The sequence below is a fragment of the Diospyros lotus genome, chromosome 3, assembly GCF_014633365.1.
Source record: "Diospyros lotus cultivar Yz01 chromosome 3, ASM1463336v1, whole genome shotgun sequence".
In the NCBI taxonomy this organism is placed as follows: domain Eukaryota; kingdom Viridiplantae; phylum Streptophyta; class Magnoliopsida; order Ericales; family Ebenaceae; genus Diospyros; species Diospyros lotus.
In genome coordinates this window covers 35,588,638-35,614,275 of record NC_068340.1, presented here as the reverse complement: position 1 = coordinate 35,614,275, position 25,638 = coordinate 35,588,638, and the positions used below count along the sequence as shown (strand labels likewise).

Genomic DNA, 25,638 nt, shown 5'->3' with positions numbered 1-25,638 from the left:
TTATCGTTTCAATTTGAACAAAAATAACATTTGTACGAGTAAGAAAATCTCCCCAAAAAAAAATTGATGTCATTCCCAGTAGCCAGAAATTAGTAAGTGCCAGAAGTGAATTGAAAAACTAAGCACCACGTTATTCAATACAATGATCCATAGAGAGGTTCCATACAAGTCTTAAGAAGAGAAAAGAAAAAGAACATATGAAATTTACAAACAAGCACTAGGGCTGGAAGTAATAGTTTCCCATGTCATGTTCATAGTTTGGGGAAAATGGGATCAGTATAAGCATGGGACGTTGGATCAGCGAGCCAGAGCTTTGCTAGATGATGATGAGAAGTGGTGAGCCTATGAACTTCTTCAGTCAGCCAAATGCTGGCTTCCGCTTTACAGGGATGAATGATTATATCTAATGGTTTATCTTCATCCTCACTGCCAATTCTCATTTTGTCCAACTGCATTAGGTGAATGTTGGTGAGGTAATGCAGGGGTTGCCCGTATAAGAGCTTAATGGATTTGGCTAATCCTGTCCATGAGGTAAATGGAACAAGTGAACCGCGGTGGGTGGGAATTGGAAGCTGCTTCATGTATTCTTGATACATTTGCGCCCTTCTGATCACTGCATGTAGAGAACTCAAATGAGAAAATAAAGTAGGCGATTAAGATAAAGACTAGAATGGCGTGAGGGAACAAAAGATACAATGACTCATGCTCAAAATAACTTCAGAAAACTAACTTATAGCTACAAAATCAATGGTTTCACACAGTATTATTTTCTTCCTTTTCTCTAAGATCTACTATCAATAATCATTCATTTGGAGCAAATTCAGAAAACAATCTAAGAAATCTTGAGAGTGATGTAAAATACTTATGTGTCAAATAAATAAATAAATAGAGTAATTCACCACAAAGTAACTTCACGATGTAAAGTTTGAAAGTTACATACCAAGAACGGAGTGGTGGAGGATACACATCTGTAACCAAAAGCATTGGATAGAATAAACCCATACGGAGAACCTATTTCAGAACTATCAGAAATTAATTGCATTCTGGAAGTAAATCATTAAAACAGCTCAACAAATAAATGATTTCGTCCGAACTGCATCTACAACACTATTTTTAAAGGTTGATGTAGGTTTCGGCCGAAAGATTAAAGGCAATCAATGTATGATCGATGCTTCTTGTAAGTGTACATCGAATATGTAAAGTAATTAGAGAAAAATGATTTTTAGTCTAAAATTTGAGTTGAAAACCCTACTCTATTCTTGGATATACATTCAGTAGGGTAGGATGGGAGTGGGAATGGGATTTCCACCTCCACCCAACTCAAATTTTCGACAATAAAGATACAAGGCCAAAATAAAATTTCAAATAAAAAAATCCCAATCCCAATAAAAGACAACAGATAATATCATTATGATCACCTAAGTAAGATGAGCTCTCACATCTGAAAAAGAGTATAGTTCGCAAGAAAAGGCAATTGATAAGTTGCAATTTTTTAGGCAGCAAAAATGTCGTTATGACTTGTTTCAAGCAAAGGGAAGATGGCTGAATGGAACTGATGAGGTCGAGGCTAACTTATGGTATTAAGTGGGGCCCATTTCGGAATTGGGTCGCCACCCGAAACCCATGATGCTACTAGCTCTGGACCCTCAAGCAGGAGGAATTCCTCCAACAGCAGGATTTGGGAACATTCTTAGGCGACAAGGGTTCTCCATCGGCCCATTCAGCATCACTAAGGGAACATTCTCCTGGGCTGGTCATTTTGCACAAGACCGTCTCTAGGCTTGCCGTACTAGGACAGCCCAAGTCCAATGCCTTAATGTGACTCTAATTTAGAAATTTACACTTATTATGCCAGACAAAGTGGCAAATTAAGAAGACACGTCACAATGTTGTAATTTGATGGTTCATTATTAAAGTCCCACCACCATTTCATCATGAAAAACAAAAGTTGAATCTAAATTAGAGTACAAGTTTATGATTTACATGTCAACTCACAAATTATCTCATTCTTCAACTCATGATTAGAGATTTGACGAGACAATCCCAAAATATGTCTATCCTTAGTCTACAGACAACATTGAAAAACCTTTCTATATATATGTTATCTGTTAATCTTAAAATATATTTGTCAAGTCTTAAGACCGTTACACTGATATTTTCTTTGCAAGGAATACAAGTCAAACTTTACGAATTCATATCCGACTTCTCAATTACGACTCAACTCACCATCCAACTCATATCATTTATAAATATATTATGTATCAGTGACAGATGTCAATGGATGAGCTTGAGCCACAACGTGGGTGGTGTGGCTAATTTTCAAATTTGGTCAGATGGACTAAAGATAAAAGTTTGCTCAAAGTTGAAACTTGTAATCCGCTGATGGCACTTGCAAGGAAAGGGAAAGGAGAGAGGATTAAGGGCTCATTTGGCAAAATGGTTTGGCCGCTTATAAGCTGTTATACAACTTACAAGCTGTTAAGAAAAATTGGTGAAGTATTTGGGTGCACTTCCGTTTAAGCTAAGTAAACGTTACTATTACAGCATTTTGCAAAAAGCTATTGGGAGTTAGCTTTTGCAAAACGTTGGTTATTTATAAATTGGGTTGACCAAGTATTTTACTATTTTACCCTCATCTTTTGCTAATTTCTAGCCATGCCCTTCTTCTTCAACCTCTATCTCCTGCCGCCTTTTTCTTCAGCTCTTCCGGCTGTCGCCACCATCACCCCCACGAGCTGCTTCCTGGAGGCCATCGCCCGCATCAGCCGCCATCGACAACTGCTCCCATTGTGTCGTTGGTCGTCCGTCGCCCTCATCTCCTCCATTTGTACTTTTCCTCCATGCTGTTGACATGGCTAATCGAACTGTTATATATATATAACTATTATATTTATATATAACATATATAATACATATAATAATAATGTATTAATATATTTTTAATAAATATATATAATTTATCAACATCTAATGATAAAATTTTACATTATTCAATAACATGTCTATTTTCATCTTTTTATCAAGTTGTAATAGCTTATCAACTCTTTCAAACCAAACATATAACTATTAACTAATAGTTTAAAATTATAATTATCCAAACACATTATCAACTTAAACACTACCCAACTTAAATGCTATAAACAGCTTAAACACTACACAACTTAAAAACTCTAAAAAAAAAAGCCTAGCCAAACTAAGCCTAAATCAAAACATCAGTCACTGCTTAGCACTGAGACCTGTTGAACTGAAAGTTGTTTTGCGGTGGTACCAGAGAGTCTCCACAATCCAGAAAAACTAACACTCTAAAAACTCGTAGAACAACCTAACAGCAAAATCAATAAAAACCCCTACCTAGCCCCAGATGCCAGATCTTCCATTTCTACTCTACGACATAGAAAGATTGACAATGCTCTTGTCATTCACATAGACATAGTTAATTTTACTCAAAAATATCCACATAGACAACACAAGTTAATAGCAGGCATGAATATTACAATTGGTAGCAGAATAACTAATATGTACACCATAAATAAGAAATTTTTTTATATAATACAGTTAGGTCCCCTCCAAATTCCAATTCCTTCAAACATATTAATCTGAAGCTGCTAATTCATGTAGGATTCCACTACACAGTTAAAGAGTCCAGAACACACCAGAGCCCCAGCTAACAATGACATCTGCTTCCGCTTCACTTTCAGAAAATGTTAGCTATAACTTTTTCCCTGTTTGAGCATAAATATATAAAAGTCAATAGCATTACAAAATCCCAATGTCAAGTGCAACAGCAAGATGAAAAAAACATCCAAACAAAGCTTCAAACTGCAAATGCTTGTGTCAAAAAATAAGTAAAAATATTCAAGTGCATGTGTTGAGCTGCAAACCCTTGTTCCGCATACATTTTGTTTACACATCATTCTACAGGAATATGCGGAGCAAAAACAAATCATTTGGCCAATTTCAAAATTCAGTCACCCACATATTTCCCACACCACAACTACACACCGAATTCAGTTGGCCTAAAATATGGAAAATCAAACCTTCATTCTACTAGTCTCCAGCATCACAAAATTTGGGTATGAACATTACTACATCTCATTTAGGTGTCCCTAAGAGGTGATATCTATTTAGTAAAATCTAAAACTCAAAACAAAAGCACTGCAGTAAGCTTGGGGGTGGTGGATCCAGAAACTTTTTGCTGACAACATTAAATATTGGACAATATGTTCTATTGAAATTTTAAATGTAACACAAGAAAAATATGAAGGAAGTTAATTTATTAGTGAGAAACAACAATATATATAATCCAAAACCATCCATTAATAATCCAAAGCAAGAAAAGAATTATTTCACTTTGAATTTTTTTCAAATAACTGTTGAATGTAGGAGTAGATTGCTAAACTCCAAATCAAACCACTTTGTTAACCATACTCAGAAATAAGGAAACCCACCTTAAGCAAATTAAAGCTCACCAAAAAAATAAATAAATATAAAATCTAACCACACCTCAATAGCTGTGATGTTAAAAGGTGAAGGGAGTTGCCACCAAATATATGAGATCACATGCAATTTGTCACATGACTTACAAATAAAATAAGGGCAAACTTATACCATAAATATAGTGCCAAATATCCAACAACCGTAAATAAAACGTAGTTGAGTGGACACAAATGCTTCCTTTGGCCTTATGTAGGCCTGCCCGTAGCTGTGGACATTGGATAGCAGGTACCCTAATAGTACTTCATTTGTGTGTTAATAACCCAAGTTCATTCACCACCAGGTGCAGACTTAATTTTAAGCCATTAAGGCCAGAATAATATCCAATACACTTAATATTTTCTAAATCAATAACTAGACCTGTTTCTGTTTGTTCGGTACACTTGTAATGTTTCCTGCATATAGGACGCGAGCTGGATGTGTCTCAATGTGGCTGCATAGTGAATATTACATCTATATCTGCACATATGATTTGATTTTTATGTGTGTACATGTTGGTATCAACATGGCTGTGCATAGCTGCGTTCATAAACTGAGTGTATGTCTGCATATCTGCATTAATATAACAAATATGGTAGCTGGAATAGGACAAGTGAACATGGGCACTGGTGGCTTAAAAAATTTAGGTAATCAACATGCAACAAGAAACAGCAGGATTCCACGTGGAAATATGAATAAACAAATCACCCAAAGAAATATATCCAGAGATATTGAGGAAGTTCTGGAAGCATAAAGGGATCACGATTCTAACAGTAGCAGGTAATGGCAGTATCTAGGAAAAAGTTGCAAGATTTTGAAAAAGATAAAATATATGAAAGAAAAAGAGGAAGGAATGATAGACACAAGTTCCTAAGAACATGTTTCAAAGCTACCTTTTTTATGGACAACTCCTTGATGAATAAGTGATGATAGATGAATTTCCACGCCCAAAACAGTTAATTGAACAATACGTCCACAACTTGGACCAGATGTTTCTCAGATTAGAGTACAAGGCTGAAACCATGTCTGGCAGAGCCATCTTAGATGACCTGGATATTCCAACCTTAACATGGAATTGAAGCAAACTGGGCACATGCTCAAACCAACTTTTACTCAGGTTAGGAACCAAAGGCTGGTGTCAGGCCTCACAGAATTTTTAACTTCCCATACATGCTGGTCAAGCACAATTCAGTCTTAGAGCATGTCAGTGTTATTATCATGTGACACCCAACAACTCTGATACTAAAAAACAGAACAAATCCTGCCACAATAAATTACATGATGAAAACAATGCTAGCTTGGCCAGAATCCTATAGAAAAACTCTTCAAACATGATATACATTGGATGCCGGATTTTCCTTTTCCCATTTTATGTGTGCCGGATGTCCATAGCAAGCTTGATAAAGCATCCGATTGCAGTTCACTTTAAGCCAGAAAATGACTATAACACCCTTTACTTCACTAATAAAGCCCCCTTGATCTTCCCATCTCCCCTTGCTAAGAAAGCCTCCAACCCAAACCAGCTAGCCGCCAATTGGGTTCCATGCTCAAACCCAAATAGTTAAGCAAGGCACCTGGAAGATCCTGCCTCCTCTAGCACACTAGCAATTTGTTTTCGCCACGATGCTACTGGAACCTAGCTGTGGTGCACAGGAACCTTCTCCCATGGGATCCTGAGAGGCTTGCTGACTGTTGGCTGCAGTTCAGAAACATTGAGTTCATCCCTTCAAATGGAGGGACCATCAGCTTGAAATCAACAAGGAAAAGATCGCCTATTATGAGACAACTAGAAGCAACAACAGAACACTTCTCATGGATCCATATCCTTGTTCTTAGCACCTACCTAGCATATTTGGCACATAGACTGGTTGTTTGAGAGCTCAAGAATACTCTGATGACTGCCTCCCCAGAGCAAGAAGCAACACTCCAATTTATCTTCCCAAGGAGAACAAACCATTGTCCTTGGACAATTCCAACCTTAGAAGGTTGTCCTTGAACAAGAAGCCCACCTACACCATAAAAGGCAGGCTTATCCATTCAAAAAGTGCACTCAAGTCTCCCTTCATTTCACAGCCCCATACGATCCAGTAACTATGCCCCCACAGTTACTTCCCAGATCTCCCATTTGCCAACAGTTGACATAGCTTCCCTGTGATTGATCAAGAGCATGTTTCCTCGAGAAAAGGGCAAGGCCTCAACAAAACCGTAAGTCTAGCCTCTAATCCACAAACCACAAGGCGTTGATATTAGAAATTAATATATGAAAAGCTTCAGCATAAAGACTCAATCAAGACACTCAGGAAAGAGTTCCATTCATTGAGTCATCAGTCAATCAAGTCCTGATCCCTACAGTAAGAGAGTATGGAGATGTAATGCCACACCTCATAAAGCTGGCACTTAAAGAAACATCATGGAGAACTTAATCCTTGAAGGAAGAGACCATAGAGATTACTCAATCGGTCAATCCTGAGAGGATAAATTGGAAATTCACATGCTCAACCCTTGAAGGGAGAGACTTGAAATTCATATACAAAATAGTTGAAGATTCATATAGAGAATCAATTCCTAGACAAAGATATTATGGAGATCTAATTAGTTGGCGTGTAACTTATCTCGCATGTCCTTAGTACATATAATACATACATTTCCATTTGGGGTTTCGATTTTATAACAAAATTTTGGATTCTTGCTCATGAAAAATAAATGTTTCCGTTGTTAAATGGAAACAAGATGAAACTTTGTTCCTCGACGTCTACTTGTTCCAGTTGCCCAAATGGAATTTGTATAAAATTCATGTAAGAAAGAATGGCAGTGTCACAACTGAAGGGTAAAGACAGTCATTGTATATTACATGTATTTTGCTGGTTGTACCTGTCAGCTCCCAAAGGATCTGACCAATTCTCTCACCAATTTGGTGAGAATGCTAGAGGAGGAGGGAGAATTAGTGAAACTTAGGGGGAATTAGAAGAACAGAGAATGAAGGGAGAAGAGAAGAGAGAGAAATTCAGAAAAAAAATATCAAGATTCTTGTATTAGATATTTCAATTGGGTGTGGACAGCTTGTATATATGCTGATCCAACCACCCATGTGCTGATAACCGCCTCCACATTCTGGGAATTACAATCAAATAAGCTATTTCCCTAGCTACAAGCCCTTACTGCTGTAACTAACAAAGTACAACCCTTCAATGCTGTAACTTCCTGAGTACAACTACTCATTATCTATAGCCCTCCCTATATAAGGTACCTCCCCTACATAGCTGGTACGTGACAGTACCTTTCTGTTGCAATTGGTTGTACCCTTCAGTTGTATTGTAACTGAAAGAGTAGAAAGCCTATAAATAGGCTATCAGTTACAGGATGGGGATTCATTGTGAAATAATAGAAGAATCTTCTCCCTCTCAAATTCTCTGATCTCTCTCTCGGCTCTTTCTGTTCTAATTCTCCCTCCAATTCTTTCTATTTCTGGTTTCTTCCTAAAAAAACCCTAGCTCAGATCTAAGGATCTGACAGGCAGGTCCACGCCAACTAACTTGACCACATGACCATACATTAAAGCCTACACAAAACCTGCTAACTATACATTGAAATCAACGCACAGCCTCAGCATGTTGCACGACAAAAACTACATTAGAACTTGTAGGAGGTATAGATACTATTACAATTCACCAATTTACTGATATAAGGGTCATGAGATCAGCAAACAATAATAAAGAAATAAGCAGACATGAACTCCCAACTAAAGAAACAGAGATATTATACAACAATATAACAACAAAAATGCATGATATCCCCGAATTCTAAGGTGTGCAAACTGAGCATGGAATGCTTTCTAACGTGCAGTCTGCAACAACACATCCCGCAATAAAACAATGAAGAACTCGGTGCAGGATCTAGGATGAAATTACTTCCAAAAACTGAAGTTGGATGCCAAGACATGACAGACTAACTTCACATCCAAACTGATATTCACCCTTGGCCCCACTAATAAAACTAAACGGCACGAGAAGACAACCAAGGAGATCTGGATAGTTTATTTATTGGTCATAAAGTCGATGGAATAATTGCCAGTATAGGCTTTTAGTAACGAAATTAAATCACCAATTGTTTAGTATCGTGCAGCAGAACAGAAGAATCTCAAAAAACCAGAGAGCTAACAATGCGACCGGGAAGGAATCTTACGATCCTACTAATTGCTGAATGCGTTGAAAGACAAGCACACAAAACGCAACTGAAATTTCTTATCGTGCAATTTCTTCAATTAATTAAAGAATTGATCATCAAATCAAGAAAGAAAACTGAAGAATAGACAATTAATTCGGAATCTTGGAAATTCACCTTCACCAGGCCTATACTTGGGGGGAGTTTTCATCTTCTGAAGCTCGAGTTGAGCTTCCATAAACATATTCATCCTCTGCAACTCAAGATCCTTGGTGAATTCCATTCTCTGCTTCTCCAACTCCATCATTTGTTGCTGCTTCGAACTCTCGATCCTCTCGTATACTTCCCCAAACCTCAGAATCGCCCTCGCCAATTCCTTGTACGCACTCTCCTCGGAAAAATCCACATAATCCACCCTACTATGCTTCCTCACATCACCGTCTCTTTCGCCACCACCGAACGAGCTCCCATTGGAGCCACTCGAGTTCATCCTCGAAGAACCACCAGAGTAAACCACGACCTGACGGCTAGGGCTTAATTTCGGCCTTGATTTGACAGTGAAAGTAACGGTAGTAGAAGGCTTGTGAAACGAGGGGGAGCGTACGCCAATTTTCTTGTTGGACGGGGCGATGGCAGATCCAATGAGGTGATCGAGGCGGAAGTAGAAGGGCCACTTGGAGGGAACAATTTTCGACTTCTCGAGTTTGTACTTCTTCTTGAGCGTGTCGATGCGGTTCTTGCACTGGACGTCGGTCCGGCGGGGCTTGAGGCCATTGTCGCGACCGTTGACTACGTCGGCGACCTCCTTCCAGTCCTTCTGACGGAGGTTGCCGCGGTTGAGCTGCAGATAACGATCGCCCCAGGCCTCGATCAGCGTCTCGGTGGCGCCCTCGCTCCAGCAATCCTCCCGGCCGCCGCCTACGCCGTTGTGAGGACGCGAAGCGGACGGATGAAGGCGATTATCCATGGAATACTCAGGCTGCCTGCGGCAATTATTGAGGTGGTGAAGGTAACACCGGAATCGGAGTTAAGAGAGAGCGAGAGAGAGAGCGGGGGGAAGGGGATCGGATGGAATGGGAAGGAAGAAAAGGCATCGGAATCTGGACCCCAGGAGAAAGGGAAGGGCGGAGAGGAAGAGGATGGCCGTGCATCTCCTGATCGGAGGGAGGCCGAACGTCAAGTCCTGATTGGAGAGTTGGACGGACTAAGGTCATGATTCCGTTCGTCTGTGATTCTCGCCTTCCACCCTCCTTTTTCTTTGTCCTTTTGCCTTCCTTCTTTCTTTTTTTTTTTTTTTGGCTTTACTATTGTAGAATTGGAGAAATAACATAGATTATTATTTATGTGTCTTTTGAAAATAAGAACCAACCAACCCTCACTTAAAAAATAACCCCCCCAAAAAAATCATTTCAACCTTAATTTCTCTTTCCTGTTCGTGTTTCGATCTCCTCTTTCTTTCTTTCTTCCTTCCTTCCTTCCTTTTGGTTTTATTCTTTCATGGATGAAGTGTGTGAGAGAGAGAGATAGGAAAAATTTAAAAATAAACAAATGTTAGCAGCCATCATCACAGTTGTTGGGAACTAGATGGATTTTAATCGAAATCCAACCTCGTTAGCTTGGGCTGGGCTCCAAGGTGCATGTGAGAGAGAGAGAGAGAGAGAGAGAGAGAAGACAAAAAAAGGAAACCATGCTTCCACCATGGATGGCTTTCTTTCTGATGATGTGCTCAACCTTATCCCCCTGTGATGAGGATGCAAAATCCTATCACAAAATGGATGCTGTTGACAAGCTAGGTGACTATGGGTAAAGATTTCAGGCACTACTCTATTCAGGCCAGTTCTGAGATTATAGGGTCGTAAGCTAAATTTTTTATTAGCCCTCTACGACTATATTTAAAAATAAAATTAATATAAATAAAAAAATTATTATATAAAATTCACAATATTTCACTTTAAATTTATTTTTTAGTAATTTTAGATGAAAAAATCAATAATTAAACTATTATAATTAATTTATTTCAATATATATTTTTCAATAGACATAATCGTCAATCAATTAGTGTAGATTCACAAATAAGAGAGAGATCACAAATATTGAAATATAAATACAAAATTAATTGATAATTTAAGGGCTAATAAAAAAAATCAAAAGACATAACTGATAAATCACATAACGGGATGATGAGGACAAAAATGGAATCACTAAAGAGAATGCATAATTATGAAATCAATTGAATTGAACACCTACACCTGTGCAAATTGATGACAGGTGCAGTGATAATGGATGGATAAAAAATTGGAAAGGAGTGGAACTAAGGAAGACGATGGAGTCGCGACTACTGCCAGATGCATGGAAATAGTTGTGATACAATCATATAAGGGGGAGATTGAGATTAATTAAAAATGCATGGAATAGTTGTGAGGGGATGAGTGCTACTACCAGACGCATAAGAATGGAATTGATTATTAATAAAGGAAGATAAAAAATTGAGATTAATTAAAAATTATATTGATACTCATGGGATTAATTATTGATAAAAGAAATGTGAGAGATTGAGATTAATTAAAAATTTACAATGGTTTTAAATAGGCATGACCCCTAACGTCTCTTTTATTTTTAAATTTATTCTTTTTAATTAATTTTATTTTATTAATTAATTTAAAATCTAAAAATTAAAATGGACATGCTCCCTGCTGGCTGAAAATGGGCATGGGCCCTACCTAGGCAGCCTATGCCCAGGGCTGGTCCTGACTCTATTCTTCTTTTTCATTGCTACATAGTTGGTCGATGGTAATGTTATCGATCTCTTATTCAGAATATTTCTTTGTTTTCTTCCTTTTTTATCTTGAGTTTGATTTTTTACTTTTTCTCAAAGTTGTCACAATACATCAATTTTATAAGATCCCAACCCCATTTCTTAAAAAAAAAAAAAAATGAAACACAACATCATCAAGTTCTTATCTTTAGATCCAACATATTAGAACTCAATAAAAGAGACAAAGGAACCCAACATTACCAAGTTCCTATCTTTAAAACCCAACATATAAAAAAAAAAAAATTCATTTCTGGAACCTATCATATTAGAATCTAATAATGATGAAAAGAGAAGGGAGCCCAATATTATCAAGTTCTCCTGTTTAGAACTCAATATATCAAGAAGTTATCCTCTAGAGCCTAGCATATGAAACCCAATAATCATGGGGAGACAAGGGAAGCCAACATGGCCAAGTTCCCATCTTTAGAATCCAACATATTAGAACATAGTGATGAAAGAAATAGATAGGGAAAGAGACTCATTCTTGGCCCTAGAGAACCAGATAAGAGAAATAAGAGGAAGAGTCACTAAAGAAATGAAGAAAGAAAATTTTGATGGTATTTTTGTAACATCCCAAAAATTTGGGAAATAAATAGTGATTATTAATTTTGGCGTTTGACGTCATTATGGAGTATTTGAGAAATTAAGAGAAAATATTTACTTATGTTATTTTGAGAAAATAAGTAAATAAGGTAATTATTTAATTCTTGCATTTATGGAAATTAATGGTTAATAATTATTAACTATTGTATCTATGATGTTTACTAAATATTTGTGGGTTAAAAGGGAATGTCAATTTATTGGGTATTTGGAGATTTAGGAAGATAAATAATAATTTGTGTATTTTGAGAAAATAAGAAATTTATGTATTTAATTAATTTATTTGAGAATATTTATGGAAATAAAAAAAAAATGAAAGTAAATTAATTTAGTATATTTTCTGGAATCTATGGAGGTATAAGTGAAATAAAAAAAAATAAAAGAAATATAGGGGTGTGTGTGTGATTTAAGGAAACAGTGGGGGTTAAAAGGTGATTTGCGAAATTGGGACTGAGTTCACTTTAAAACTAATTGGTGCGCATATATAATCGAAGGTAGCAGCTAGCCTGGTGGTGCGCGCGCACGTGGAGGATTGTGAGGTCGCGGGTTCAAGGTAGGCTGGGCGCGCACAAGGCTGGTTTTGCTGATTTTTATTAAATCTCAGGCGCCCAAAACGGCGTCGTTTCGGAAAGGCGGTGAAGCCTTCAGCGGCTGCCCCAGCGGCCACCACGTGGCGCGTTCCCAGCCGCCCAATTATTTTACGCGAGCAGCCTTCGTTATGCTCTGATTTAAGGCCAAATTCGGCCATTTTAGAAGCAGAAAGCAGCGAGGAAATTTGGGGGAAAAAGATCAGTGCGCGTAAGGCCATTTTTGAGGAGAAAACCAAGATTAAACTTGGTTTAAATGGATTTTAATTAGCCAGGTAAGTAAATAATTATGTATTAATAATTTTGCTCGGTTAGAATTTAATTAAAAGTTTGATTTATTTAGTTTGGGTGATTATGCTTTGTTATGTGTAATAATTTGTTGTATAAATATATATATATATGTATATATATCTACACGAGTGCATTGTGTGCAAGTGATGAGCTTTGTGTGTGTATATTAATTTGATTGTGAGGATTTGTGAGGCAGTGAGTGTGCCGTATGTATATATGTGTAATCAAAGTGAGTGTGAATCAGTGGTGAGTCCAATGAAATTGAAATGAAAGAACAATTAAGGAAAGCTAGCCGTATGTGCATATAGGTGAGTTATTATTATTATAAATTAATTAATTAATTATATACATTGAGAATGTTATTGGTGTGATATAATTTAAATTAAATTTAAGATTCGTTGGGATTTTATTTACAGAGTGCCTACGTAGAATTTTAGACGGTTAAATTATTTATATTACACTGTTAGATTTAATTAATGCGAGTTAGGGTTTTATTAATAATCATCAAACGTTTTACTTCGCAGCGGGAGTGCAAGAAAGAGAAGAAACGGTTTTGTAAAGGCAAGCTCCTAACCCTCTTCTCGTGTTCTTTAATTCCCGTGGAAGACCCCGTAATTTCCTGTATTTTATCACCTCCCTTACTTTAATTCGGCACCTTGCCTTATTGGTTGAACTATTATTCATTTGTTTTAATTTAAATTAAATCCGAGGCTTCTATAATTTTATTCGTTGTGAGCCTACGGGGGTTTGTACCACCCCTATTCCTTTCGGGAATGATGCTGAACCAGTTTGGGGACTAGGTTCCTAGACGTGAGGGTTTATTTACGATTTTATTGGGTTTACTTACAGTTTTTCTCAGATTTATTTATGGTTCGGTTAGAGCTATCGAGCAGTAGGGCAGGGGTCGGTTGTTGGTGACGCTGGGGTAGACTATTGTACGGCCTTGATGTGGACCGTCGGGTGGACACCCCTAGTCACTGACCGTTGACCGGTGCCGGGCATTGCTGACTAGCTCTGCCGGTATGTGATTTACTACATGGTTAGATACATTGTATTACTGTTCATGATTTGATATGCACATGGGTACGGGATGCATGCTGGGGTATTCATTTATTGAGTATGCTTGGACACGGACATTCTAGTTTGGTTAGGTTGCATCCACCGCGAGCATATGCATGGCGTGTGGTTTACTATGTGGGCGGAGCATGGCCTGATGCCTGGATGTATGGGCGCCTTGTATCACGTTGATGCTCACTACGCCATTGCATTTTTATGTGCATTGCATGGATACTAGTAGTATTTAGTTCTCGGACGGGAGTACCGTTCCGAGGGAGCCTATGGCTCAGTTGTCGGGAGTACCGACGGATACAGGTGACGGGAGTACCGGCCTGGGACAGCGCGCGCAGGTTTGTGGAGACATTTGTTGCCTTTCAGGGCAGCGGCAGGTTGGTATGGGACTTGGGTGCCAAGTGTCTTATGTGGGCCCCAAGGACCGGTATGTGCTTTTATTTTGTTATGCTATTGAGCTGTTGTGTTGTAGTGTCTCATGGCTTGTGTGTACCTGGGGGTTTATTTTGGGGAGAGTTTTCTGGTTATGTTCAGCCTTCAGCCTTTCTTTCTTTATGCTTGCTGAGTCTCTCGACTCACCTTGCTTTCCATCATTCCAGGTAGTGGCGGCGTGGGCCATAGCAAGGGAGTCAGCTTTAACGACAGAGTCGGTGTGGTGTACAGGCAGTCTCGTCAATCCCTATCCACTCTGATGTCTAGGTAGAATTTACTCTATTATTTCGTACTGTGCCAGGTATTTTCTTGAGTCTTGTGGATGTCGGCACAGGAGTTTGTGTTTGTTTATTTATCTTGTGACCGCTGTGTTAGCGGGGTACCCATAGTGCATGCATGTCTTGAGCTTTGCTTCCGCTGTTCTTATTTTTTTGTGTATGCATGCCGGGGTGGTCTTTGTCTGGTGTCTCATTCTTTTCTCCTCCCGTAGGCGCTCCCGTTCGGGTAGTCCGGGTGGCTGGGATATCCGGGCGGGGGTGCTTACAATTTTAGTCATTTTAAGAAGTTTAGCAATGATATTTTGGTAGACAAAAAGTATTGCACAATCAATGAAATGAAATAAAGGAGATTTTTGTTATCTCTAAAAACACAATAAAGGTTGGTGTGTTTTCACTTAGAGGTGTTGTGTGGGATTTATCCTAAAAAAACTCAAGTTGGTGCTTTGTTAGTCTTAGATCCTCCAATTGAATATAAAAAAGGGACAATTAGGAAGAAAAAAAAATTTATCATATCAATTTTAGACCAAACTTTTAATTTTATATCAATTTTAAACTCTTATTTCTATTTCATTAACTAAAATTGTTAAACATTGGCATGGCTAGCTTAATTGAATGACGTGTCATTCGCTAGAAATGAGTTGGCCAATCAGTCCAAAATTGAAAGGAAATTAAAGTTGACATCTACTATTAAAAAAATTCAAGAGTAAATTTTGTAAACCACACTTGAGTTTTCTCAAATGTCGTTGTGCTTTTGAAATTAATTCGGACATTTACTAAATTTTATAACCATGAATTACTTTTCCTCACACCATTAGTAAACGGCTTCATAAATCCCTAAAATGCCTTCTTGCCCTCTTTTAAAGTGATTACAAAAAAAGAAATAAAAAGAAAAAGATATTATAACACACCACCCATTGTTTTTCGAGTTTGTTTAAAGTTTGAATTCTGAATCTGTCTATTTATTTTTAATAATAAATAAAAAAAATATAATTTTTTTAAAATAATAATAATATCTAGATCTCATATTTTGATGTTGGACTAGGTCGTAGAACAAAACTAGTAATTTTTATAAAAATCTCGTGATTTTATTTTTAATCAATTGATTGGTTATACAACTCGTACTTAAGTGTTGCTATTTTTTTCTTTTTTTAAAATAATTTCATGGATTTTTTTTTTTTGTAAGTTTTCTATTTGAAACATGAAGTTAACTCATTTATAAAGACATTTTAAATACCTAGATAAACACTTATCTCTTAAATTATCCTTTAACATCAAATATTAAATTTATAGTGAAAATACCATCCAATATAATTTACAATCCTTATCAAATGAGTTCATTCCTTCATGTGTCATCCAAAAATAGAATAAGACTTGCCCAAACACACTTAGTCCATATAATTATCAAAAATAACATTAAGGATCAAAATGGTCAACTCCTAATAAGTATTTGACAAAGTTCTTGGCATGCTTTGTTACTTTGAGATTTCCTTTTGCTCATCATTTTACAACATTTTCCTAAGAAATAATTTAAAAAATTATCTTCCACAAAATTACTTTCCAAACCAACTATCAAAGTTTTGAATAATTACACTAATACCCAAAAATATTAAATAATTATCAATCCAGCTCATTTTGACGATTTTTCATTCAAAAATTAATTTTTCAAACGAATAAAAGAATCACCTTTTACCCATTTTAGGTTTGCTTTTACATTTAACGCATAGAAATGTTCTCTACCAACAAGATTTTCTCAGAAATCCCATTACTTGTGACCTTATCACGACCGATAGGATTTTCAATAAAATCTTATCATCATGGAATCAATAAAAAATGAGATATAAACTTTGCAACCAAAAGAAGGCCAAGTCACCTATTTTCCACCAATTGATTGGTCAAAACACTTGAATTGTGTCACTAGTAGGATCGTGTATTTCTATCTTGCTATTATAACAATTGGTAAGTCATTTACTTGTTTCGGTACGTAGGTCGCAGGTTGCACTAAACTTAAGAATCTGGGGCTTATGATCCCTTAATAAGGGCCCGGCATGGTACACAAGTATGGACCTTGCTTGCTAAATTCGTTAATTTATTTTTATATTTTTAAATTTTATAAACCTAAAATTTTAAAATAAGTCAAAATGTGTAAATTAATTTTTATTAAAATGAACCAAACAATCCAAATTGATTTTTCTCCGCCAGTTAAAAAAAAAAATTGAATGAATATATTATCCACTTCACGTGAATTTAAATTCTAGGGATGTAAAATTTGAAAAGGAAATTTTAAATACATACATAATTATTAAATAGATATAAATATTTAAATTTCAAATAAGATAAAATTTTTAATAGGTAATAATTTCTAGATATAATTAAACACGACTTATCAATATAAATCTTAACTTATCAAAATCCAAGTAATTAACTTTAGCCTGAAAGATAGTAAATTACATTATTAGTTATTCAGCTTTGCCATCATAATCATCACACTTTGACTTCTATTAATTTTTGCTATCATAATTAATCATCACACTTTGACTTCTATTAAAAAAATTTCCTTCTTTTTATTTTTATCGATGTTTAAAATCAACCTAGAACCCCCCCCCCCCCCCCCCAAAAATGTGGCACTCATGTTAATGAATATTGTGTCGATTTTTGTTAACAAAAATTGACAAATAATTAATAAAAATCAAAGTTTAATTAGTAACTCTAATATCAAAAATTAAAGTATAATAAGTAGTTTCTTAAGTGCAAAGTTTAGGAGCAAGTAATATGATTTACTCATTTCAAATATTTAAATATAAATGGGGGATTCCATATAAATATACATAAATATATATGTCTCTATATACATATATACCCATTTATATATACTTAGATATATATATCTATAAATATATATTGTACATATACATTCATACATATGTATGTACGTATATATATGTACAATATACACATGCACGAATATCATACATGCATGTATGTTTATATATATGTATGTATGTATGTATGTGCAGGGCAGGTTTAAACATGAGCTCTTTTGGATTTTTCACAATTAAAATTAATTTTTTATATTAAAAAATTAATTTTTAATATAAAAAATTATTTTTTATTAATAAATTAGTTCAAAAAAAATTACAATTTATCTCAAAATCTGTAGTGTATAATCTTACATGTCAAAAAGAAATTTTAACCTCCTCTTACATAAATTTTTAAATTCACCCCTACCTATGTGGGTAATTAATGGGCACATATGTGAATGAATACGTAATTAATATTTGTATGGATAGAGTGGGTAATTAATGCCTATTTACTAACTAGAATTAATGGTGATCCCATTCCCTATGTGCCCATTTTTGGCCCATTTAGTATGTTTTTTTAACTGGGAATGAATCTGAGTCGGGTGAACCCGACCAGGATTGCCATCTTTAGCCATAAACCCCAAATTATGAGGTTCATAATCTATGGGTTCTTCACAAACCATTATCTATATGATTGGAACAAAGAAAGAGTGTGCCGAGGAGATAAAAAAGAAAAAATAAAATAAAAAGAACACATTGCATCGCTACCACTATTTTGGGAGTAAAAAGTGAAATGTCTCACCCTATGAGTTCCCGCATATCAGTTTTAAAATTTTTGCAAGAGAGTTAAATCACGAAATTCAAGATTAAGATTCGAACATAAGATCTACAATTGATTATAGAGCAGTCTATAGTCCAAAACCTCTTTGGGAGCAACTCATGCTCGCCCTCAATCGTTGGTGTAAGCACCCCCGCTCGGATATCCCAACCACCCGGTCTATCCGAACGAGTGCGCTCACAGAAGGGAAGAGAAATAGATAAAATACAAAAATACCCTGGCATGCATAAATAAGAAATTTAACAGCGGAAGCAAAACGGTAAACATGCATGCCCACAAGCACCCCGCTGATACAGCGGTCATGGAGTATATAAAAATACATTCAGACCCTATGCCAACAATAGGAGGTACAAATGATAACCTGGCACAGTCAAAAATAAAAGACAGCGACTCTAACAAAACATCAAAGATGACGGGGGCAGCTAACTGTACACCTTACCAACACGGCTGGCTGCTAGGTGGCGCGATCCTCTCCCTCGGCCTTTGCTTTACCCTTACCTGGAATGATGGAAAGCAAGGTGAGTCGCAAGACTCAGCAAGTTTATAAGAAATGAAAGGCTATAAATAAAAGAAGATACCATCCCAAACACAGCCCCACAAGTACACACAAGTCATGAAACACTACAACACAATAGTGCAGTATAGTAAGAGCACATACCGGTCCTTGGGGCCCACACAAGACACCTGGCACCCAAGTCCCATACCAACCTGTCGCTGCCCTGAAAGGCAACAATATCCTCAACAAACCCGTGCGCACTGTCCCGGAGAGGTACTCCCGTCACCCGTATCCCTGCCGGTACTCCCGACAAGCCAAAGGCTCCCTCAGAACGGTACTCCCGTTCGAGAACTAAATAATACCAGTATCCATGCAATGCACATAAAATGCAATGGCGTATTGAGCATCAACATGATACAAGGCGCCCATACATCCAGGCATCAGGCCATGCTCCGCCCACATAGTAAGCCACACGCAATGCATATGCCCGTGCTGGATGTATCCTAGTCAAGCTAAAATGCCCGTGACCAAGCATAACCAAATCATGTTAATCCCAACATGCAGCCCGTACCCATGTGCACATCAAAACATGCAACGAGAATAAAATATAAGCAGGTATGCTATAATCACATAATGGCTAAGCTAGTCAGCAGTGCCTGGCACCGGTCAACGATCAGTGGGTAGGAGAGACTCGCCGGCGACCTAAGGTAGACCGTACGATAGTCACTCCGTCACCAAACCGCCGCTCCTAGCCCCCACTGCACAACCGCTCCAGCCAGAAAATAACCAAAAATCCAATTAATACCCGAACCGCTAAGAACCTAACCCCGGGTGAGTACGGCATCATTCCCAACAGGCAGGGGGTGGCACAAACCCCCGTAGGCAACCAACGAATAAAACCCACGAGATCCATTTAATAAATTAAATCTTAAACTAACCGTTTAAAAACTTCATAATTAATTAATAGCCGAAACAAACGAAGGGAGGACCAATAAATCGCCAACGAAAGAAACGACGAGATAGGTAAGAAGAACTTGCCTTATCAGAGATATCCTTAGGCTCGTTGGGTCCAAAAGCAGTAAAAATTATACAAACTGCAATATCCCAATTATTTGTCAAAATTAATAAAATTAGACGCAAAACGAAATTCTGACCGTACAGAATATTAATTACTAGCTAGGCTACATACCTGACTAATTAAATCGCTGATTAAACCTGATTTAATCCTGATTGAAAGCCCAAATTTCTCAAATTCACGATCGCGAGCTCGCTGAATTTTCTGTAAATCGCTCACTGTTCGCTGCATTAAAAATGCCCGATTTGGGCTTTAAATTTGTGCAAAAAGGAGTGGAGGGGAGGGAGTCACGTGGCAGCCATTGGAGCAGCTGCTGGGAGGCCACCGCCTCAAGAAAAACGGCACCGTTCCATCATTAATTGGCTGAAAATAATTTCCAGCGAAGTCAGGAGCAGTCAACCCTTCTTCATATGCTCGGTCCTGCATCCAAATCCCAGCCCCAATGCGCATGCGCCACTTGATCTACTAAGCACCTAGATAATAGTATACCCATTCACTTATTTTAATTGTTAACTTGAGTTTCCTTCGTTAAGTTACAGCACTTCACGCACTGCTACCCTCCAACTCCTTAATCTCATAATACATTATCATTATGCTGCTTGATTATAACTTATTCTTACACTTAAAATTATAATTGTTAATGATTTATTCTTAACATACTATTACTCCTCACAACCTATATTTATATTACATACACAGAATCCCCACAGCAACTATGGTTGACTATTATTATTATCATTAATTAATATTCCTTTTTAAATTAAATTACCTTGATAATTGAATAATTAATTTAAATCTTAATTATGGGTCATTACAAATTCTTCCCCCCTTAAAAGAATTTCGTCCCCGAAATTCGTACCTGGCTAGGCAAACAACTGAGGATGAAGTCGCCCCATGTCCTCCTCTAGCTCCCAAGTAGCCTCTTCAGGGGTATGTCGCTGCCACTGGACTTTCACATAGGGAATCGTGCGGCTACGAAGCACTTTTTCTTTCCGATCCACAATGCTAGCAGGCAACTCAACGTATGACGCATCCTCTTACACCACGAGCGGATGATAATCAATGACATGCCCGGGATCTGCCACGTACTTGCGGAGCATAGAAACATGAAAGACATCATGTACATGAGCTAACTAAGGGGGTAAAGCTAACCGGTATGCCAACGATCCGACTCGCTCCAATATCTCGAACGGTCCCACATAGCGAGGACTCAACTTGCCAGATACTCCGAAGCGTCGAAAACCCCTCATCGGCATAACTCGAAGGAAAACATGATCACCCACATCAAACTCCAAATCTCGGCGTCGTCTATCAGCATAACTATTCTGACGGTCCTGAGCTGCCTTCATCCTAGCCCGAATCAACTGGATCTTTTCTGACGTCTGCTCCACCAACTCCGGTCCAAGTAACGCTCGCTCCCCAGTCTCGGTCCAGCAAAGCGGTGACCTACACGGCCGCCCATATAATGCCTCAAATGGTGCCATCCCAATGCTGGCCTGGAAGCTATTATTGTAAGCAAACTCCACCAACGACAAATGGTCATCCCAGCTCCCATGAAAATCCAGTACACAGGCGCGGAGCATATCCTCCAAAGTTCGAATGGTCCGCTCCGACTGCCCGTCAGTCTGAGGATGGAAGGCTGTACTGAAAGTCAGCTGAGTCCCCATAGCACTCTGCAACGCCTCCCAAAATCGTGAGGTAAATCGAGGATCCCTGTCTGACACAATACTAGCTGGGACTCCGTGCAGTCTCACCACCTCATCAATGTATAGCTTGGCCAGTCGATGAATAGGATAGGTCTTCTTGACAGGTAAGAAGTGCGCTGATTTAGTCAACCGATCAATAATTACCCATATCGAGTCGTACCTCCGGCTGGATCGTGGCAATCCTGAGACAAAATCCATAGCTATGCGTTCCCACTTCCACTCCGGCACAGATAAAGGTCGTAACAATCCTGCGGGCCTCTGGTGCTCAGCCTTAACCTGCTGGCACACTAAACATCGCGATACAAATTCTGCTACGCTCCTCTTCATGCCGCTCCACCAATACTGACGTCGTAAGCCCTGACACATCTTCGTCGCTCCAGGATGGATAGTATAGGGAGAACGATGAGCTTCCTCTAGGATCCTCTGCCTGATATCACCGTCACTCGGCACACAAATCCGCCCATGGAATAATAGCAAACCATCATCCCTCTGGCTGTACCCCAATGGGCCAAATCTCTCCATATCAGCCATAATCTCGCCAAGCTCCACATCCTGTCGTTGTCGATCGCGAATCTGACCCTCTAGATCTGAATGGATACTCATGGCAGCACAACAGAGTGTAGGATTGTCTGGTGCCACAGAGATAGTAAGATCGCTCCTCTGCTCCAGTAAGAACCACTCCTACACCATCGTAGCTGCAACTGATGCTCCACGGCGACTCAGTGCATCTGCTACCACATTGGCTTTACCTGGGTGATAGAGGATCTCGCAATCATAGTCCTTAAGCAGCTCCAACCAACGGCGTTGTCTCATATTAAGTTCCTTCTGAGAAAATAAATACTTGAGACTCTTGTGATCTGTATATATCTGGACTCTCTCACCATAAAGATAATGCCTCCAAATCTTCAAGGCAAACACGACAGCCGCCAACTCCAGATCATGTGTGGGATAATTCTCTTCGTGCCTCTTCAACTGTCTGGATGCATAAGCATTTACTCGGCCGTCCTGCATCAAAACACATCCCAACCCTGCATATGAGGCATCACTGTAAACAGTAAATAACTCACCACTCCTGGGTATCGTCAGTACTGGCGCCGAAGTCAACCGCCGCTTCAACTCCTGGAATGATCTCTCGCAAGACTCATCCCAAATAAATCTGGCGCCCTTCCTTGTCAGCTTCGTCAAGGGCGATACAAGCCGTGCAAAACCCTCTATGAACCGTCGATAATACCCGGCAAGGCCAAGAAAACTCCGAATCTCTGTCACTGTCATTGGTCTCGGCCAATCCATCACGGCTTTAGTCTTCTCTGGGTCTACTGAGATACCCTCTCCTGAGACCACGTGTCCCAAGAATACCACTCGGGTCTGCCAAAACTCACATTTTGAAAACTTGGCATATAACTGCTCATCTCTGAGCTTCTGCAGAACCACGCTCAGATGCGCCTCGTGTACCTCAGGGCTCGGTGAGTAAATTAGGATGTCGTCAATGAAAACTATGACAAAAGAATCCAAATATTCCTTGAATACCCTATTCATCAGATCCATGAACACTGCAGGTGCATTGGTCAGCCCAAATGGCATGACCACAAACTCATAATGGCCGTAACATGTACGAAATGCGGTCTTCGTAATATCCTCATCTCTGACTCGCACTTGATGATAACCTGACCGCAAGTCTATCTTGGAAAACACTGATGCACCACGCAATTGATCTAGTAAGTCATCCACACGGGGTAAAGGGTACTTATTCTTAATTGTTACCTGATTAAGCTGTCGGTAATCTATACAAAGTCGCATAGACCCGTCCTTCTTGCGCACAAATAATACTGGGGCCCCCCATGGCGATGTGCTCGGCCGAATAAAACCTTTCTCCAAAAGATCTTGCAATTGCACCTTGAGTTCTTTCAGTTCATTGGCGGCCATACGGTAAGGAGTCTTGGAAATAGGCTGCGTACCTGGCATCAGATCGACTGCAAAATCAATCTCTCGGTGTGGTGGTAGTCCCGGTAACTCATCTGGGAACACATCTGGAAAGTCTCGCACCACAGGATAGGCAGCCAACTCCTTCTTCTCCCCCGCTATCACGGTCACGAACGCAAAGTAGGCTTCACACCCACGTCGAATAAGTCTCTCGGCGTGCATAACCGATATCATCGGTGTAGTCACCACTGGCTTCACACCCCGGTATGTAACAACTGGTCTCCCCGGATGCTCAAATGAAATTACCTTCCGACGACAATCAACCCAAGCATAGTGTCGAGAGAGCCAATCCATACCCAACAGTAAGTCAAAATCCTGGATCGCCAAAACAACAAGATCCCCCACAAATACCTGGTCGTAAATCCCTATCTCGCAATCCCTGACCATCTCACTCCCCAACAACACCGTCCCTCCCGGTGTCGAAATAGATAAATTATATGGTAAGGGGTTACACGGGATTGGGATCTTATGCAACAAATGGGGTGCTATGAAAGAGTGGGTGGAACCTGTATCAAATAGGGCACGTACGTCATGGCCATAGAGAGAAAGTATACCTTGCACTATATCACTGCTCTCAGCTGCCTCGGCCGCTGACACTGCAAATGCCTGTCCCTGCATCTGAACTCTCTCTGTAGGTCCCGGGCGCTGTGCCGCTGGAAGAGGTAATGGCGCTCCTGAACCCTGCGCCCTAGGTGCAGACTGTCTCTGAGCTGGTCTGGGCCCCACACCTCCAGTCCGTGGCCCTCTACTCTGTGTTGGCTGGGTGCACCTGTTCGCTCGGTGGCCCCTCTGTCCAAAGCGAAAACAAATAATCTCCTGCCCTGTGGCCGGTGTAGCTGGTGGGGCTGGTGTAGTCGGTCTAGGCACCTGTGGACAGTCTCTCTTCAAATGCCCTGGCTGACCACAGCGATAACATACATCCCGACGTACCTCCGGACACTGCCCCTGGTGTCTCTGCCCGCACTGTCGGCACTGTGGAAACCCCGAACTCTGGCTGCCTGTATCCCACTTCCTCTTCTTACTGCTGCTCCCTGCACCCTTCAAGACTAACTGCTCTACTCGGGCCTCTAATCGATCCATCTCCACCGCGTGGGCTCGCTGAACAGCCGTAGGGAAGTCAGGGGCCTCAATACCAGCCATGGCATGACGGATCTCTGGTCGTAACCCCCTCTGAAACTTGCTAACTCGACGCGACTCAGGGGTCACTAACTCAGGAGCATAACGAGACAATGCCACGAACTCAGTCTCATACTGTGTAACTGTCTTACTGCCCTGTTGTAACTCGATAAACTCAAACACCTTCTGCTCTCTGATCCAAGCCGGTACATAGGTCTCATTGAACGCCTCGACGAACTGTGCCCATGTCGGACCTCCATCGCCATATCTCTGTCTGGTGGTCTCCCACCACCGCTCGGCGTCACCTCGTAACAAGAAAGTCCCCAGCCGAACTCTGTGGGCCTCTGCACAGTCTATGGATCTCAAATGCTTCTCCACCGCTAGTAACCAATCCTCAACCACCGTCGCATCAGCGCCTCCACTAAACTCTGGTGGTCGCAGGGCCATAAAATCTCTAAGCACTGTAGCACCTGAACCGTCCCCTGCTCCCGACGTACCTGAATGCGACGCCTGGGCCGTAGCGGTCCTATCATCATGTCTGCGCTCCTGTCGCAACTGAGATGCTGCCAGTACATCTACCGCTCGTAAAATACCCGCTAATGTCTCCTGCATATCTGGTGGCCCTGGCTGTCTCTGCTCTCCCGCACCTGTAGCCTGAACCTCCGGAGTAGGGACAAGGTGTCCTCTACCTCGTGCTGGCGGTGTACCACGACCCCGCCCACGTCGTGCGTCCATGATATCTATACAACCATAATTAATTAGAACGTATTTCGAAATTAAGGACATGATCTAACGCTCTAACTCTACCTAACAGCCTTGGTGTACAGTTACTTGTCCCCCAAATTGACTTAATGACGCTCTGATACCAACATTGTAAGCACCCCCGCTCGGATATCCCAACCACCCGGTCTATCCGAACGAGTG

General features: G+C 39.7%; 1 protein-coding gene across 3 annotated transcripts; it reads right to left on the bottom strand.

Moving 5' to 3' along the window:
- Positions 1–97: 97 nt before the first annotated feature.
- Positions 98–10,316, bottom strand: LOC127797258 (trihelix transcription factor ENAP1). 3 transcript variants are annotated; one of them, XR_008022163.1, is made up of 3 exons: positions 8,812–10,289; positions 5,367–6,691; positions 3,401–3,722 (listed from the first exon to the last, which is right to left on the bottom strand). XR_008022163.1 is itself a non-coding variant. In XM_052329984.1 (2 exons), exons 1-2 carry the CDS (start codon positions 9,599–9,601, stop codon positions 252–254), a joined length of 1,152 nt encoding a protein of 383 aa, XP_052185944.1. In that variant the 5' UTR covers positions 9,602–10,316; the 3' UTR covers positions 98–251. The 3 variants fall into 3 exon arrangements, 2 of the variants coding, with proteins under 2 accessions (XP_052185944.1, XP_052185946.1); XM_052329984.1 differs by lacking the exons at positions 3,401–3,722; positions 5,367–6,691 and adding an exon at positions 98–613 and having other exon boundaries at positions 8,812–10,316; XM_052329986.1 differs by lacking the exon at positions 5,367–6,691 and having other exon boundaries at positions 8,812–10,155.
- Between the last annotated feature and the right edge of the window lie 15,322 nt (positions 10,317–25,638).